At 43.9% G+C, this 16,774-nt stretch overlaps 1 protein-coding gene across 3 annotated transcripts in view; it reads left to right on the top strand.

The window, feature by feature from the left end:
* SPPL3 (signal peptide peptidase like 3) overlaps nt 1-14,911 on the top strand; it is a 56,557-nt gene extending 41,646 nt beyond the window's left edge. For all 3 annotated transcript variants that reach the window (XM_041420553.1, XM_041420552.1, XM_041420555.1), the window contains exons 4-11: nt 7-126; nt 3,350-3,428; nt 4,149-4,261; nt 9,251-9,357; nt 10,320-10,483; nt 11,686-11,885; nt 12,921-13,030; nt 13,718-14,911. In XM_041420553.1, coding sequence (XP_041276487.1) covers nt 7-126; nt 3,350-3,428; nt 4,149-4,261; nt 9,251-9,357; nt 10,320-10,483; nt 11,686-11,885; nt 12,921-13,030; nt 13,718-13,789 — 965 coding nt within the window. In that variant the 3' untranslated portion in view covers nt 13,790-14,911. The remainder of the gene's footprint in view (nt 1-6; nt 127-3,349; nt 3,429-4,148; nt 4,262-9,250; nt 9,358-10,319; nt 10,484-11,685; nt 11,886-12,920; nt 13,031-13,717) is intronic.
* Nucleotides 14,912-16,774: the final 1,863 nt, after the last annotated feature.

Raw genomic sequence — 16,774 nt, 5'->3', positions numbered from 1 at the left:
CTGCAGGTATTCAAACCATCGATTCCACCCAGGCCTTGTTCCTGCCCATCGGAGCCTCCGTGTCTCTCCTAGTTATGTTCTTCTTCTTCGACTCAGTTCAAGTTGTCTTTACAATATGCACAGCAGGTGACTAAGTTTTCTTCTCTTTATAAGACTTGGAATAGAACAGAAAGTATTGATATAATTAAATATTGTTGGTGAGAATTACAATACGCGTCACAGAACATTAAAAAAAAGAATCATCAGGTTTCACAGCTGTATTTTCAGGTCTGTGTAGCTATAAATAGACAAGTATTATTTGAGATGTATTTTCCACTTAGAGATGTGCTAAACCTACTGAACTGTAAATTGCCAGCAGTCTAAACATGCTCAGATGTGTTATTTTGCATGAAGTTCACTTGTTTATAAATTGGTGCTCAGAACAGTACATGTTTCTTCATGGGAAATAACTTTGGGGATCCTGTCCAGAGGCTTCTTTCCTACTTTAATTTTTTGCTTTAATGCAGTTTTTCTGTTTCTGGTCTCACTAACAGTTGGATATTAGTCTTTTGCACTGCTTGAATTTAGAACAAAATTGAAGTTTACCTGCAAATAAGTTGCAGATCCTCCAGTCCAGTTAAGCATTTACATTTTGTCTTTTAAATAAATGCCAGGGCACTGCTTTTTGGAAAATTTTGGCCTGTTGATCTTTTTGCAATTCTTCAAGAGACCAGCTGCTGTTGAGAGTAGCAAGATTCTTCCTACTGCTTCAGATACACAGCAGCTTCTAAAAATTGTACTCAGTCCACGTACTGAGTCTGTGAAGATTTTTAAACCCTAAATACCTCTCATCCTCTCCTACTTCACTGCAGGCTTTGCCCTTATGGTTTAACTCCTGAGCTATGCCACCCTCTTAAACAGGGCTGATGTTGATGGCTGAAATTTAAATCTCTAGTCTTGAGACTCCTGTCTAATTCTGCCTCCTGTAGATAGAGGCCTGTTGAATTCTGCTTTTATAACTTTGACCTATGACACATATGTTCTTTCCTATTAAAAAAATACTTCAGATAGATTCTACTGTATGCTAGATATGAGGGAAATACACACAAACAAATATATAAGATGTAGCAAGGAAAGATTTATGACAAAAGAGGAATTTTAATTTGTTGGGGTTATTGGTCGATGTATTTTTTTAAATTACCTTGGGATTTGTAACTTCATTTGTAACACATCTGTGTGTAAGTAGAGGATCCTGTGTCCCATGGGGCTTCTTGTAGTCTCAGGGGACTGGGGGTCAGTGCTCTTGGGTATCTTTATTCTCAAATCTGCTTTTATGGTATGTTCTTGCTCTTCCTTGGGCTTGCATCAGAGGCTGTCATCAAGCCCGGAACCTCTGAAATGCAAAGCTTCCTCAGAGGCTGTACTGCAGGATGGGGAGGGACCTGCTGGACTTGTGAACCTGGGGCTGTGGAACTTGGTCGCTCTGTCCCTTGAGAGGGACAGACCAAGCTCAGGTCATGCTGTTTTACATCTTCTGTAGCTACTAGGGGCTGATGTGGGGAACTGCCAAATTACAGCTGATGATGTCTGGTTTCTTAAACCCCTCTCAAATCTTCCTCTCACAGAGATTTGCCTTTCAGGGAAGAGTCAGGAGCAAGCGTAGGTGCAGCAAGCAGCCAAGGCCAGGACCCAGTGCTCGGCGGAGGCAGAGCCCCACAGCTGGCATTGCCTGCAGGCAGGAGTGAAGCCAAGGGATTCCCGACTGAATCGTGGGGATTGAGGCTGGAGGGAGCCCTGGGGCTGAGCCTGGACAGTTGGGATTGAGGCTGGAGGGAATGGGAGCCCTGGGGCTGAGCCTGGACAGTGGGGATTGAGGCTGGAGGGAATGGGAGCCCTGGGGCTGAGCCTGGACGAGGCTGGGAGCAGCTCCTCCTTGCAGTTTAACACCCACTGTGAACAAGCCCAGCATGGGGACACTGGGGCAGGAGGTGCAGGGTTCCCTGCTGGGCAGAGCTGGAGGAGAGGAAAGAGGAGGAGAGATTCCAAGGGCAAAGAGGGTTGAGCCTGTGCTGGGGGAGGCAGGGTAGGGAGCAGGGAGGGCAGGCAGGACTCGGGCAGCAGGGGCACAGGGTTCCTGGGCAGTGTTCTTTGCCAGGCACCTCCAAAGAGGTTCTTAGTTCAGTTTGTGCAGAGGTGCCACGCTGTTCATTCTTTCCCTACAGCTTCTGGTTTTCTTCCCTGCTCTGAAATACTGATAGAACTGTGAGTTTTCATGGTGCTGTTTGTATGCAGACACTTTCGAAATTCTCTTTTTAGATTATTCGAGTTCTCCTTTTTTTGTTTTGTTTTGTTTCAAATCTTCCTCCCACCAGAAGGGAAAATGTGGTTTGACCAAATGAATTTTTCTCTGGTTGGCTTAAACTGTGTAGAGAATGTAAGAAAATGTTTGATTCTTTCCCATCATCTTCATTTGAGAAGAGAACAAAAATCCCTTTTAAAAACCAGCAACAAAAATTTTTAAAGGAATAAGTAGAGAACAGCACAAAGATCTGAACTGCAGCATGCAAAAAGTTCCAATACTTCGATTTTCATGGCAGTCTGTTCTTGCTGCACAGTTTTGGATGTGTGCTGCTGACATGTCTGTGTCTCCACGCCCTCATGCTCCATCCTTTTAAACAGTTCTTTAAAAAAACTGAAAGGAAAAATGATTATAAATACCAGCAGTTACTAAATGTTTTTACAAATGTGTGGGTGGGATAAGTATGCTGCTTGAAAAAGAAAATGTTTATGGAAATAGTCTGTTTGGATATTTATGTATTTTTATCATTCTGCTTTCAAAAACCTAAAGCACTTTATTTTAAAAAAGTGAGGTTGCCAGCTACTGGCTATAAGTTTTTTGAAGTTGTACTGTGTTTTTAGTGATGAATAAAGAGTTTTGAGTGAGATGGGAAATTACTATCCAAGTTAAAAAGTGGAAAAAAACTCTCTACTACGCTGAGTTAGTCTGTGTCATATGTTGCAAAATTGTAAGAAAATCTCACAACCAGTTTGTAGTATATTTTTTTTTTTTTTTACTCAGAATGTGTGAAAACTTTTTCTTGCTGACATGATAATGAATTTATTTAAGACTTTTTTTTTAGGGTTTGGGGAAGGGGCATTGCATTCCTTTGAGAGCTTTCATTTTATTTCAGTCTGAAGGCTCACTGTTGTGCAGAAAACCTCAGAGCTTTGAGCTGTTCGTGCTGGAATAATACTGAGCATATGATAATAGGACATTGTTGCAAGAGCTTTTTCAAATTGGAGAAGCATGTTTGTGTACTGTTGAAATTAGGTCTGAATGTCCTAATATTACCTTTTCTTCTTTTCATAGTCCTTGCAACAATAGCTTTTGCTTTCCTTCTGCTCCCGATGTGCCAGTACTTAACACGGCCTTGCTCACCTCAAAACAAGTAAGGACTTGAGCAATCCTTTTGCTCCTCTTCTTGTGTGTTGTGTTTCTTTCTTTTAATGAGAATTCTTTAATAAGCATTAACCTCAGGGCTGATGTTTGTGCATTTTTTTTGTGCCAACATCATGTTTCCACTGTGAAAGTAGGAAGCACATTTTCTGCAGGTCACTCACACTTGCCAGCCTGGGAAATGCAATACCATTACAGGGGACTAGATTTCCCAACAGTGATTTTTAATAAGTTTGGCTTCTCTTGGCTGAGATTTTAGAGTTTGGGATTTGGCGTTGGATTTTAATGTTTGTTAACACTGGACTCTGGATTTTAATGCTGGCTCTTTTGAACACTGTAGTTAAACCAGTGGAAACTGCAGTTGTTAATTACATGTTTTGAAACTAATGTTATTTTTTAACCTTGTTATTGGAGTTCATGTTGCTAAAAGCACTATCTTAGGGGTGCTAGGAATATTGGAGATTTCAAGAGAGGTGCCAAGATTTACAGGATTTTTTCCATCTCTGCAGTTCATGCTTTACACATAGTATTTGAATGTGAGGAAAGCTTTGATTTTGTTGCTGTTTTGATACCTATTTGTGGCAAAGGAACTTCCCTTCCGTTGTTCTTGGCATCTTTCATCAGCAGTTGAGCCATGTTCCAACAGTGTCCATTTTCTGTTCTTTAAATGGAAGCATAAAGTCTTGCAGCTGATGTCTGTGTGTTGTTCTAGGATTTCCTTTGGCTGCTGTGGGCGTTTCACTGCTGCTGAGTTGCTCTCGTTTTCTCTGTCTGTGATGCTTGTCCTTATCTGGGTCCTAACTGGCCACTGGCTCCTAATGGATGGTGAGTATGTGAATTAAGGGGTTTTACTACTGGTTTGTGCCTCTTCTGACACATCATTCACCCTCATGAAGGGTGAAATTTGCTAATATTAATGGCTTGGCTGCTGTGTGGCAGACTCCCTGAAGAGCCACTGCCAGGAACTTGCCAGGGGAGTGCTTGGAACACCTGTTTTTCTGGTTTGTAAAAGCTTCCAGGGAAGTGCCAGAACACTCATGGAAGATATTCTGCACCTGTGTGGTGTAGGGTGAATGGCCAGGTTGAGTTAAAGATGTGTGGAGACAGTGGTTGTTTATGATTCATAGCTTGATTCTAAAAATCTGGTTAATTTCTGGAGTGCATCTTGTTGTTTATTGGTTCTGATGCTGAACTAATTTGTTGTGAGGCAGCTCACAGTGGCTGGTTGGCTTTGATCTCTGCTATGCTTGCCTTGTGTGGTGAGATGGGCGAAACTGGCAGTCAGCCAGCTGGCTTGAGGGTGTGATTTATTGGGGTTTTTTTGTGGTGGTTGACCTGAATTCAGAGCTTACTGTTCCAAAAAGGAGCCTTCATCCTTCCCTCCTGCCTTACAGATCTCTTGTGCTAGCTCTGGCTCTTAGTTAATCACATGGTAAACTGATCCAGCTCACTAGAATGGCAGCATACTTGGGTTTTGCCAGCCTATTTTGCTGCTGCTGCAGTGAGATGAATTGGATTATTGTGTAGTCAGGTATGTGCTATATTTGGCAGAAGGTAAGTGGCAGCATGATGGGATCTGAGGGGATGGAGTGGATATAATAACAAAGGCATGAAGGAGTAGGCAGGAGCAGGACCTCGGCTTCTCAGCAGTGTCAGGCAGCTAAATTGCCTTAGGACATGGTGTAATGGCCTGCTGAGGTCGGGCTTGCTTGAGGAAAAATTGCTGCAACAACATTACCTGCCCTTGAAATTGTTTGTTACAATAGAAAACATTCATCCCATCAGCTTCCAGCTCCTAAATGAGGTAGCAGCAGCACGTCCTTAGCACTGAAACCTCTCATGGCACCATCATTCTTTCTTTTATATGTGGGCACTATGCTTCATTCATGGTTTGAACTGCTTTAAAAGTCCCACTTGTTGTATGAAATGGAAATACCTTTTAAAATACCAGATAGTAAATGAAAAAATGCAGACAGAGTCCATTTTGTGATAAGCAGAGTAGCCCACCATGAAATCGAGGGTGACACTTGATCTGCAGTAGCTGCAAAGCTAAAAGGAATGTCAAGTGTGGATTTTGGCAGAATCTGAAGAGTTGTCTACACTGAGGTATCAGCGGAAGCATTTATTTAAAAATAGTTATTTTTGTGAGTGCTTCAGTCTGACATGGTGGACTTTGCAGTAATTCATCTACAGAGCTCTGAGCTGCTGGTGCAGCCTGATGTCTGGCTTCTATTTCTGTTGGAGGTTTTTTATGATTTACTGAATTGTGTTGCTGCTGTGTCGCTTTGAATATTAAGGGAGCTTGAACTATGTAGGTGATCCTCCTGCCATTTGCTCAAATCCAATTAAATCAGTGTTTGCCAGTGACAGTAAACAGGGAATGGCTTTTACAGGCCTTTGTCAGGGAAACAGACAACAGACTGGAGCTTTAGACCTCATCCTGTGCTGCTGCAGGTGGGATCCCATCGTCTGTGCCTTCTCTGCCTGAGTCCTGGGGGCGCCGGGGACTCCTGTCCGGGCAGCGCTCGCTGCTGCACCCGGGGGCACTGCTGTCCTTCGGGCAGCGCGGGCAGCTGCCGGCCGTGCCCGGCCCGGAGCTGTGCCCGGCCCGGAGCTGTGCCCGGCCCGGAGCTGTGCCCGGCCCGGAGCTGTGCCCGTGCCCTGTTTGGCCGTCGGCAGAAAACGAGCCAGGTGCTGTGAACGTGCTGCTCATGGGCCGGGCGGGGCTGGAGGAGGAGCCGGAGGAACGGGGCGGGTGTTCCTTCCGAGCAGCAGCCCGTGGAGAGCCCCGGCTGTTCGGTCGGGGCTGTGCAGTCGATTCTGTCAGTGTGAAAGAGCTTTGCAGCTCGGGAGCTGAGGAGAACACGGGAAATACTTCTTGGTGATTGCCAGTCCTTACGAAATCGAGGTGTGGCGGTTCTTGCTGGAGCAGCCTTCGGTGCCCAAATCCTGCCCTGCCCTGCCTGCACAGCCCTCGGCTGAAGTGGTTCTAAAGGCAGGGATGTGTTGCGGGCAGTGAGCCCGTGTTGGCTCGGGGGGTTGTTCTGGCATGTGATGATCACCTCTGTAGGTATTGAAATGCTTATTTCTCAGCGCAGACTGTTGGATGACAGAATCACCAAGGATGGTCGCTGTTCCCTGGTAAAGCCTGGTTAAAATGAAAGCTTTCCTAAATAATGGACAGAGCTGGAGATGTCCAGCAGGAATGCTATAGGTGTGTGGGATGTCTGTAGCTACAGAGTGAACGGCATGGTCACGGATACCCCGGGAGCTGCTGCAGCAATTAGGCTCACTCTCTTCTTTTGAAATACACTTGCATCAGAGCAGAGCTTCACCTGGTGGCCTGTGGGGGAAGTTAAAGCCTCCCCACCTTACACAGTGCTTTGTAAACCAGACTCTGCACCAGCAGCATCTTGGAGCTTTCACCTGCTCTGGATGCAGGAGAGCTGGAAAACTGCCAGAGTCTAATCACATATGCAAGAATATTCTTAATTTCAGAATATCCCTGTTCCATAAGAAGTATGTTTGCAGGGACTCTGGAGTTAATTTGTTCTGTTAATTGGTTAACTCCTCCAGTGCTTTCTTACTCAGCCTTGTTAACCCATTGTCCAGCACTTCCAAACCAAAGCTGCTGGTTGTGTGGCTGTTCTGCCTCTTTTTCTGTCTTTCTCTCATCTTTAGCTATTTTTTTTTATGATTTGAAGTATATTTCAGTGAAGATCTACCTTATATAGTTTGTCAACACTGTGCATGAGCTCGGGTAGGGAAGCTGGCTTCCATTTAGAGAAGTCCATTGACTGCACTTTGGCCCATATTACTTGTACTTGCTCTCGGGCATTCCTGCTTGTTTTTTAAATTTACCAGTGTTTCTTAAAGCATTTGCAAAACTGTGTAATTACTAGCATGTGTATTTTACTGTCAGCTGAAGGGTTTTTTCCATCTTCTTTTTTACCCAGTATTTGCTTAGTTTGATGTCTTGTGCATGTGGCTGTGTTCAGTGAGAGAGAAATGGAGTGTGTGAACAATAGATAAAACTCATACTGGTTACAGTATTTCCATTTCTCATTAATTATAACCTGGAAATCCTCTCCTAAATATAGGCTTGCTTGAATTGTTATTAATACTGGCTTTAGAAAAACCTCTTTGATTTAAAAGAGTCTGTTCCCTTGTATTTGCTCTTCTGCTGAGGCAGTCTATAACTCAGGGCTATAGTGAATTACTGAATGCAGTTCTTTTTTCTGCTGCTTTGCTGTGTCAGATTCTTTAAACCTTAATAATTTGCTCACATTTTGTAGCTAGTTACAGTTGTGCAGCGTGATTCAGGGTACATTTTTATGTCAGTGACCCCACTGCTTTGTCAAAACTCTGTGCTGTGACACTTGGGGTTGTGCTAAGGTTGCCAGTTCTCAGGAGATAAGGTGGGCTTGGCAGAATTGCTGGGGTGCAGCCCCTGGGAACTGCAGGCAGCCACGCTGGCACAAGGCCTAGGGCATGTTTGTCCCTTGAATGTGTGTGGATGTGTTTCCCTAGTGAGTGGATGGAAGATCTCCCCAGCTTTCAGGTGAAGTACAAGTTGTAGGTGGCTTCACAGTCTCATAATACAGCCTAAGAATCCAGGGGTTCATTTGTCCATTTTGGCTGAGTCCAGCTGTCACACAGGTGGGCATGTGCATAATGAATTGGCTTCCCCTGCAGTTCCAGTTGGCAAAAATGGGATTGTAACTTCTTAAAAATTCCATGTCTCGTGTTAGACAAAGACATTTTGTTGACAAATGTCTGCGTGACTGACTGTAGTCTGATCCCAGCAGGGCTCCATTATTCCTCGCAAATAGACTGATATCAAAGATGAAAGCTGATTGGTTTTAAAGGTTTGGTTTTTTTTTTTAGAATTTGTTTTATTGTAAGTATTTCTTTGGGGATTTACTTGTAACCAGTAGAAATACATTCAGTTGTCAGTTGAGTATCCTTGGTAGATGAGGCTGGGCTCAAAGAAGCAGGCAATGACAAAAATGTGTCATTTGGGGTTTTTGTTTAAAATCTTACCTTCCTACCCTGACAAAATTCCCCTTGGTACAGAGTAAAAATCAGAGCTGTGTCTTGCTGTTCAGCTCATTGATCTGGCTGAAAACTCCCCCTTAGGAGGGATTAGACCCATATTTTTTCCCCTAAGCTTTCACACACATTTTGGTTATTGGGAAATCCCGGATATCTAAATGATGTTTCATGGTATTCAGGCAGTCTTGCACAGTCTTGCCCAAGCAGAAGTTTGGTTTGAGTGGGTTTTTGTCAGACCAAGTTCTAACATGTCACATAACCATGCCCTTTCTGAATTAAGCATCAAGGATCTTATTTATTTGATGCACTTCTTAAAAAAAAAAAAAAAACAATAGAGGAAAAGTAGAGGTTTGTGTTTGGGGCACAGAGAATTCAAAGTTGTTTTGTTGCCTCTGTTTTAAAGTGGATAGTCAGGGTTGTACAGGGGAGATGGAGTCTCCAGAACAGAGGAGATGGAAACATTTCTTTGTGGTGGGTGGTGGAAGTTGAGTGGAACAGGCAGTTGTGCCTGGGGAGGGATCTCTGCTTCCCAGGGAACGTGTTTGCAGTTGGCTGCTGAATGTATTTTGACTCTGCTTAACCCTGCTAAGAAGAATGTCACTGTCTAGAAATGGTAGACAGTCATCTGGTGCATGCAGAGCTGCACAGGTGCAAACAGAGGCTTCTCTGGGGTCCTGGAGGGGAGATACTTGCTTGGGATTGGTGTTTTTCTGTTTGTTCTGCTATTTTAATGACCTGGTGATGTCTTGCATTTTGTAGCTCTGGCAATGGGCCTGTGTGTTGCAATGATAGCCTTTGTCCGGCTGCCGAGCCTGAAGGTTTCCTGCTTGCTGCTCTCTGGGTTATTAATTTATGATGTCTTTTGGGTAAGTGTTTGGTTTGGTTTTGCTAAAACTGTTTTTATGCTTTGGATTTGTAATTGGCCTTGGACCTGTTTTATATGAATTATACTGGTATGAAGTTGAGCAAGTCTGGCAAAGCCAGAAGATTGCCTCCACCACTCCATTCTGAGGTGCTGAATTCTACAACAGGATACACAATTATTTCCTTGCTAATTATTTGAAATAAAGCATAAATAAAGGTTAGAATATTTTGGCTTCTGCATATTATTAAAAAACCCCAGAATTTGGATCTCAGATTTTGAAAGCTGGCTGAAGATGAGAACAAGTACTTCCCACACACAGAGCTGTGTCCACATTGGCACAGGGCACACGTGCTGACTTCTGATTAGCAGTGAAATCTGCAGAACAGGAATGCAAATGGACTTACAGCCAGACAGGTTGGCATAAAATCTTAGTGCACTTGTACAAAAAACCTGACAGAATGTGTTCTGTAATAGCAAGAGGGGTTTGTTTTACTTTTTCATAACACCAAGCGCTGATCCAAGGCAGCACCCACTGACTGCTCTGACAACCAGAGATTCCAGTGGGATGGGCTGTAGCATAAAAGCCTCCTAGAGACAAGGGCTGCCTCATTCCATTTATGAGTGAGCACCATGCTCACCTCTTCTCTGTTCTGCACATCCCTTCAATTTTCACGGTGCTGTTATCCGCATTTGTCATCCCACACTATCTGCTTGTTGTCCAGACAGATTCTTTGCCAAAGGATCTCAACACATTAATCAATATCTTGATATCAAAAAGTATATTCCAGTTATTCTTGAGGATTAATAGTGTAAAAAGCTCTATCTGAATTTTTGAAATGCATTTTGCCTTTTATCATCATAAGGAAAATAGCCTTTCTTTTCTTGAGTAGCAAAGCAAAAATACATTCAGCTCGAGTTGCTGTGTAATTGCAGTTTGTAACTTCTGATTACCTTGCTCTGTAGGTCTTTTTTTCTGCCTACATCTTTAACAGCAATGTTATGGTGAAAGTGGCCACACAACCAGCTGATAACCCCCTGGATGTGTTATCCCGGAAACTTCACCTGGGACCAAATGTGGGCAGAGATGTTCCCCGTCTGTCGCTGCCTGGCAAACTTGTGTTCCCAAGGTAAAAGCTTCTTTCACTGCACTACATGAGAAATGTTTTCCCTCCATACACTTAGTAGTACTAACTGTTGGAAAATCCCTGTTTAGTCATTCCCTCTTCATGCTAAAGAGGTATATGATGAGCAGTGAGGGCTGGACACTTTGCTGATTCATGGAGAAAAGAGCCTGACTGGGGTAAAAGGTGCCCTGTTCAGAGCAGGATGCACTTCTCGACATTTGTGAGAGTTCTGCAGCCTGATGGTTGCTAGTGTGACCTCACACTTAAAAGCAAAAGATACAAGATTTATTATAACATCAGAACAGTCTGAATTACTGTGTAATTGCAGATGATTGGGAAGGAATTGGAAACTGATCTAAGCAAGGGTGGCTTCCCAAGCAAGCACAGTGCTGAAGGGACATTATTCCACATGTCCCTGCTCCAGGGGTTCCCTGGTGGCTCACATCTCTAAGCAGACACGCCCAGGGCCTGGTGGGGCAGTAAGCTCAGTGCAGCAGCAGGCAGGCAGTAAGTTTTGTTAGGGTATTACTCTGTTCTTGTGCCTGGTGGGGCAGTAAGCTCAGTGCAGCAGCAGGCAGGCAGTAAGTTTTGTTAGGCTATTAACTCTGCTCTTGTATCTTTAGATGTTGGGATGCTGAAATTACAGAGATTAGAAGTTGATTGTCTGCAGCGATATGAAATCACAAAGTGAACATTTTTCATTGCAAATATCTTGGATTTAAGATAATGGATTATTTTAGTTCTTAATCTTTTTCACAATTGGCTCTTTTCTGGGAATCTGGCAGGACTGGTTTTCTGTTTTGTCTGAATGCCCAAAATGGGTGTACTGGCTTGTTTTAGATCTGCATGCACAGGGATGAAGATGCACTCCACTGGAAATCAACAGTCAGATCAAAGGGTCAGTTGGTCCCTCCCATCAGCGCTGAGGAGCGACAGGACTGAAATACTGGGGCACTGGGTCTGTTTCATTGAGTGGTTTAAGGGCAAAAGCAGTTTACTGGGAGAAGGAAGCTGGTTTGGAGCAATGTCATCTCTGCCCACGTGGGTTTGTGTAAAGCTGAGGTGGTGAAGAAGCCAGTGAGGAAAACCTCATTGGCCAGCACTGGGTTCATGTGCAAGTCTGCCAGTAGAAAGAGGGCCTGTGCCAAATGAAGCTCAAAACACCTTTTGTTTTGGCCATGAACCCAATTCCAGTTGCTCTTCAGTTCCACAGGCAGCCACTTCTCCATGCTGGGGATTGGAGATATTGTGATGCCAGGGCTTCTGCTCTGCTTCGTCCTGCGTTACGATAACTACAAGAAACAAGCCAACAGTGATTCCTGCGGTGCCCCAGGACCAGGGAACATCTCTGGGCGTATGCAGAAGGTCTCTTACTTTCACTGCACACTTATTGGCTATTTTGTAGGTGAGTAATTAGTTCAATATTAAGATTTGCCTAAGTGAGCAGATGTGGGATTATTGTAGTAGGTTTAAAAGATGATGAAAGCAAGTGTAAAGAGGCTTTGAGAGGATGCTTGGTTATGTTCTTTTTAATCCTCCTCTCTTTGCATTTATTGGCATGGTCTAGGGAGAAAAGCCCTTCTATAGTCTTCAAGGGATTTTTTGTAGTTGTTGTATTTAGAGGATGAAAGACAATATCAGTGTGCTTTTGTTAGCACTTGCATTTTGCTTCACTGGCATAAAAAGCATTGTAGCTAATCCCTGAGTGATGGGAAAAATATGGAAGTTTCCAGATGAATTATGCTGTGCATAGTACATAGCAAATTTAAGCAATTCAACTAGGCAATTCCTGCATTTTTGTATTCTGATCCTGACATAGTACACAGAGAAAATCATCAATAGGTACAACTGGAATGCTGTTTATAATTTGCTGTAGCCAGCCCTTTCCTGCCTAATATAAAATAGGCTTTTCCCTCCAGTCAGGGCATGCATGTGCATATCCTGACCTCCCACGGCCCTTCTGAGGCTGAAAAGGAGAGATCACTTCCTACCAATAGCCTTCCTTCCCCCACACCTCGATTTCCCCCCCTACATTCCCTTCTGGCAAGTGTCCAGGAAAGTCATTCCTGATGGGTACAGCCCTTCCTCTGAGCCCCAGCTGCTCAGGCCAGGGGCCACAGACCAACAGTCTCAAGAGCATCATTTCAGTGCAATACAATCAGCTTCCCCCCTTCACATTTTGTTGTATTTTGTCTGAATTATTCTTGGCTTGATCTGAGATTCAAAACTGGACCAAGTGGCTCAACACAGCCTAACACTAAAACAGAATAATTTTTCACTCTTTTGTTTGTTTAAACTGCATTCAGGGAAAGCAAAGCACAGCGAAGTAACATTTCCTCACCTGTCTCTCAGAATGGGGGTGAAGGAAGCCTCAGTGGATGAAATGCTGAGAACATCCACCTGCAACCTGAAGATATCATAGTGACTTTTTCTCTTGCAGGTTTATTAACTGCAACAGTAGCTTCTCGTATTCACCGGGCAGCCCAGCCTGCCCTGCTCTATTTGGTACCATTCACTTTATTGCCACTCCTCACCATGGCCTATTTAAAGGTAAGAGGGGAGAACACGTGGGCAGCAGGGTCAGTGTCCTTGCACTGGGCAGCAGCTCTCAGGGGGATGATGTGTGTCCCTGGCAGACCTGGCCCAGCACAGAGCAACCACTGCTGTCGGGTCAGTCTTCATTTCAGAGGAATGAGCAACTGAGAGATGAGTTCCTGAAATAAAAGATCATTAATGCACATAAAGTACCAGTAGTTCTAATCTGAATAAATTCTGAAATATTAAATTCTGTTTTAATTGAATACGTGAATTTGTTCTTGTCCTGTTGGTCATTAAATACCACATGCACAAAGTTTGAACTTTGATTGGAGAGGCAGAACCTTGCTTGCCTTTTCCCAGTCACCTGTTCTGAACAGAAATTGTAAAATTTGCCCTTCCCTCCCAGGGCTGTTGTCGAAGCACACATCTAGCACTCTGCAGAGCAGAACGTAAGAAAGGGCAGGAATTTCAACCTGAGTAATTGTTTCCTTCCCATCAGAAACCTATTTTGGGTATATCTGCTCTAAAAGTGATATTCTGGCCTGACAGGGAAAGGATTTATTTTTACTGTCTTCATTGTAATTTGTAAAACAGGTGAAGAAGAGATTTGCTCTAAGATGTGTTTCCAGTTCTGTGTGCGTTTTAAAATGTGAATTGTAAGCAGAGTTGAGCATTGTGCTTGTGCTGTTTCCTGCCTAGGGCGATCTACGTCGCATGTGGTCTGAGCCTTTCCACTCCAAGTCCAGCAGCTCCCGTTTCCTGGAAGTATGATGGAACGGACAGGAAGTGACCTGAACTTCTGCCTTGGTCCTTTTCACTTTACCTTGTGGCTTTGTTGTCTCCTAAAGCTGGACTGGCTGGTACTTGGGAAGGTACCAGCGATGGGACACGTATGAAAGGACTTTGTATTAAAGGAGGGAAAGAAAAAGCTGAAATCCCAGAGCTCCATGTGACTCCGTATCTCCCTGCAGATGTGGAATTGGGGACCCTTTGTGCAACTGCAGCCACTTTCCTCTTTTCCTCACTCGGACGGATTAGTACCAGACTATTGCCTTTGTGAGAGAGGAAGAGACAGACTTGAAACTAAAAACGGCTTGAAGTCGTTCAAAAACTTGAACACTAAACGCAAAAACAGTTAAACAAACTGAGGCTTCTTCAGAGAACCCCTCGTGGACATTGGGACCAGTTTCCTGCAGGACTTCGGTTTTGAAAAGAACTGAGACAGAAGGTCTTCTGTCACAATATTGGGTTTTTTGATTTATTAAATATTTCCTGTGGTGTGAGGTTACTTATTAAATCCACAGACATTGAGTGACTTCTTGCAGTATACATATAAAATTTGTTGTAACAAGTTACATTTCCACCCAGATGTCATATTGCAGTGAAAAAGGGCACGATTTTTATACATATATATATACACACATATAGATATATATATGAATAAATAAAAAGGAAAACCTGCTAAGATCATGCTGTGTAGCAGACAGGGGCTTGCTGTAATTTTTAGCATGTAGCGCAGTTACTCTGGCTTTATGTATATGGATCTACAATGAGCTGCTGTTTTTCCCCCCTCCTACAACTGAACCTGCAGTTTAAAACCAAGTGTAGTATTTGTACTGGTTGTCCCATGGACTTTAGGGGATACTTGATTTGATCAATGTAGCAAACTAGGGAAGAAAAAAGTTCAAACCCAGCCCTGTGTGTCTGAGGGGGGAGGAGGTGGGGGTGTCTTTTTTTTTTTTTTCCTCCTTTGATTTTTTTTTTTACAAACAGCTCCCTTGCAGGTTTTTAGTGGTTCCTTCTTAACCAGTGCATGTATTATAGCAGCAATTGTCTTTGTGCTTTCTGATCATAGTAATGTATCACTTGTAAATACATTTTTTCTATTTTCTATTTTTTTGTATTTTTTGCATTTTGTTTCATTAGTGTGCTGTATTTTTCCATGCCCCTGCCCCTCAAAGAAAAAAAAAAGAAAAAAGAAAAACTGTCCTTTACTGTTGTGACTGGTTGGAATTTGTGTGTTGACTGCTTTCTACCTGTAGTCTGTTAAAATGTGGATTTTGTTCTTTCTTTCTTAAAACCAGTAATTCCAGCTGTTATTTTATTGACTGAAAGGTTTTCCTAGGTAACTAAACTTTTTTCCTTTCGAGTACTGTGCCAGGCGAGGTCTGGGGAGCTCTCCTGAGAGCTCACAGCTCTTGTTAGTTGGCAGGTGCTGGCAGTGTTAGTGGCATGGGAGGAGGAGGAATGTTGGAGACTGACTGACAGCAGCGAGGTGACTTTGGCACCGCTTTTGTTCCAGGTAAGGGAGGAGTTGATCAAACACCTGAAGCTCTCGGCACTGTCGGGTGGTACAAGAGCACAGGGGGCACGGCAGGAAATTTTGTCCAGCCACGTGTGTGCTGTATTGCTAATGTCATTACTTGACCCCTTCCTCTGTTCTCAAGCAGGTCTGGCACTGGTGGCAGAGGGCCTGATGCCTCTGAGCTGGCTGGGATGCATCTCCAAGACAGCTGGAATGTCCCAGGATAAACAGTAAGACACAGCTCAGCCTTTGCTGGGGGGCAGGGGCACTGGCATTTAGCAGATGTGGGTGGGTGTGGCAGGGGGGACGTTGGGACTTTCTCACACACTCCCCCAGAACCAGAGTTCTTTTCTTTCCCTTAGCTGAAAGCATTCCCTCTGCCATGTGCCTGCAGTGCTCATCCTCAGGTAACTGTCACTTTTTAATGAAATTAATAGTTCTTCATTCAGAATCTGCTTTTTCTGTTCATGTCAGGTGTTAGGTGCCAGACTTGCTGGGGACAGTAGAAAGGCATCAGTTTTGAACTATACCTCAAACATGAGGTGAATAAAATACTGAGGCAGGTATTCAAATACAAAAGGCTTTTTTGGTGGCTTTTGTTTTGCTTAGAGGTTCCAAGCAGTGGAATAACAAATTCAGATCCACTTCACTGCAGCTTTATCTGCCCAGCCTTTGCACCTACCTGACAATAGTGCACAGCTCAGGCACCATCAGCTTCACAGCAGTTCCCTCCTTTGGAATTATTTCTTTGGAATTCCTCTGGAATTAAAATAGGAGGTCTTTCGCTGTTTTGCAGCAGCATTTTTAGGCCCTGCCTGCTAAGTGTCTTTATGAACAATTTCTACACTTAGAGAAGCATTCTGGAGAAAGTTTTGGAAGTGGTAATTGATAAACACTTGATGAGAATTAATTTAGCTTTCCCCAAAAAGCCTGGCCTTCCTTGTTAAGCTGTCTTGCCTCCCTGCACTCTGTGCCCTTTGCACCGAGACCCACGTGAGCCCTTACTGAGCCCTCTGTGTGTGCCCCTCTCATTGTGCTGGGGCCCTGCCCAGCTGAGCACCCACTGCACTGGAAGGGGTTTGCTGCCCCTTCAGCCAGCAGGAAAAGGATTTTGGTGCTTGGCAGAGGTTCACTGAAGTTTAAGTGTACTAAGAAAAAGTGCTTTCCCAGAGCTTTAAGTTAAAGCTGCAAAGCTTTGTCCTACAGCTCTCCCTCTTCAAACCATTCAGGGGCATTAGAAATGGATCCTACCTGGCTGCTCAGCTGTGGGCCCTCCCTGCACAGATGGACCTTTGGTCCTTGTCCTTCCAGTCTGATGTGTCTCTTCTGGTTGAGGATCAAGCTGTACAGGGTGCTTTGGGTCCTCTGGATGTTGGGAGACTGTGCAGGACCTGGGTTCCTGTCTCCACTGAGTCTGGTACAGTTGCTGATGCCTTCTTTGTTGAACTCCT

The sequence above is a fragment of the Onychostruthus taczanowskii genome, unplaced genomic scaffold, assembly GCF_017590055.1.
Source record: "Onychostruthus taczanowskii isolate IOZ18803 unplaced genomic scaffold, ASM1759005v1 scaffold64, whole genome shotgun sequence".
Lineage (NCBI taxonomy): Eukaryota > Metazoa > Chordata > Aves > Passeriformes > Passeridae > Onychostruthus > Onychostruthus taczanowskii.
Note: the sequence above shows the minus strand (reverse complement) of the source record. Positions and strands in the feature narration are given on the sequence as shown.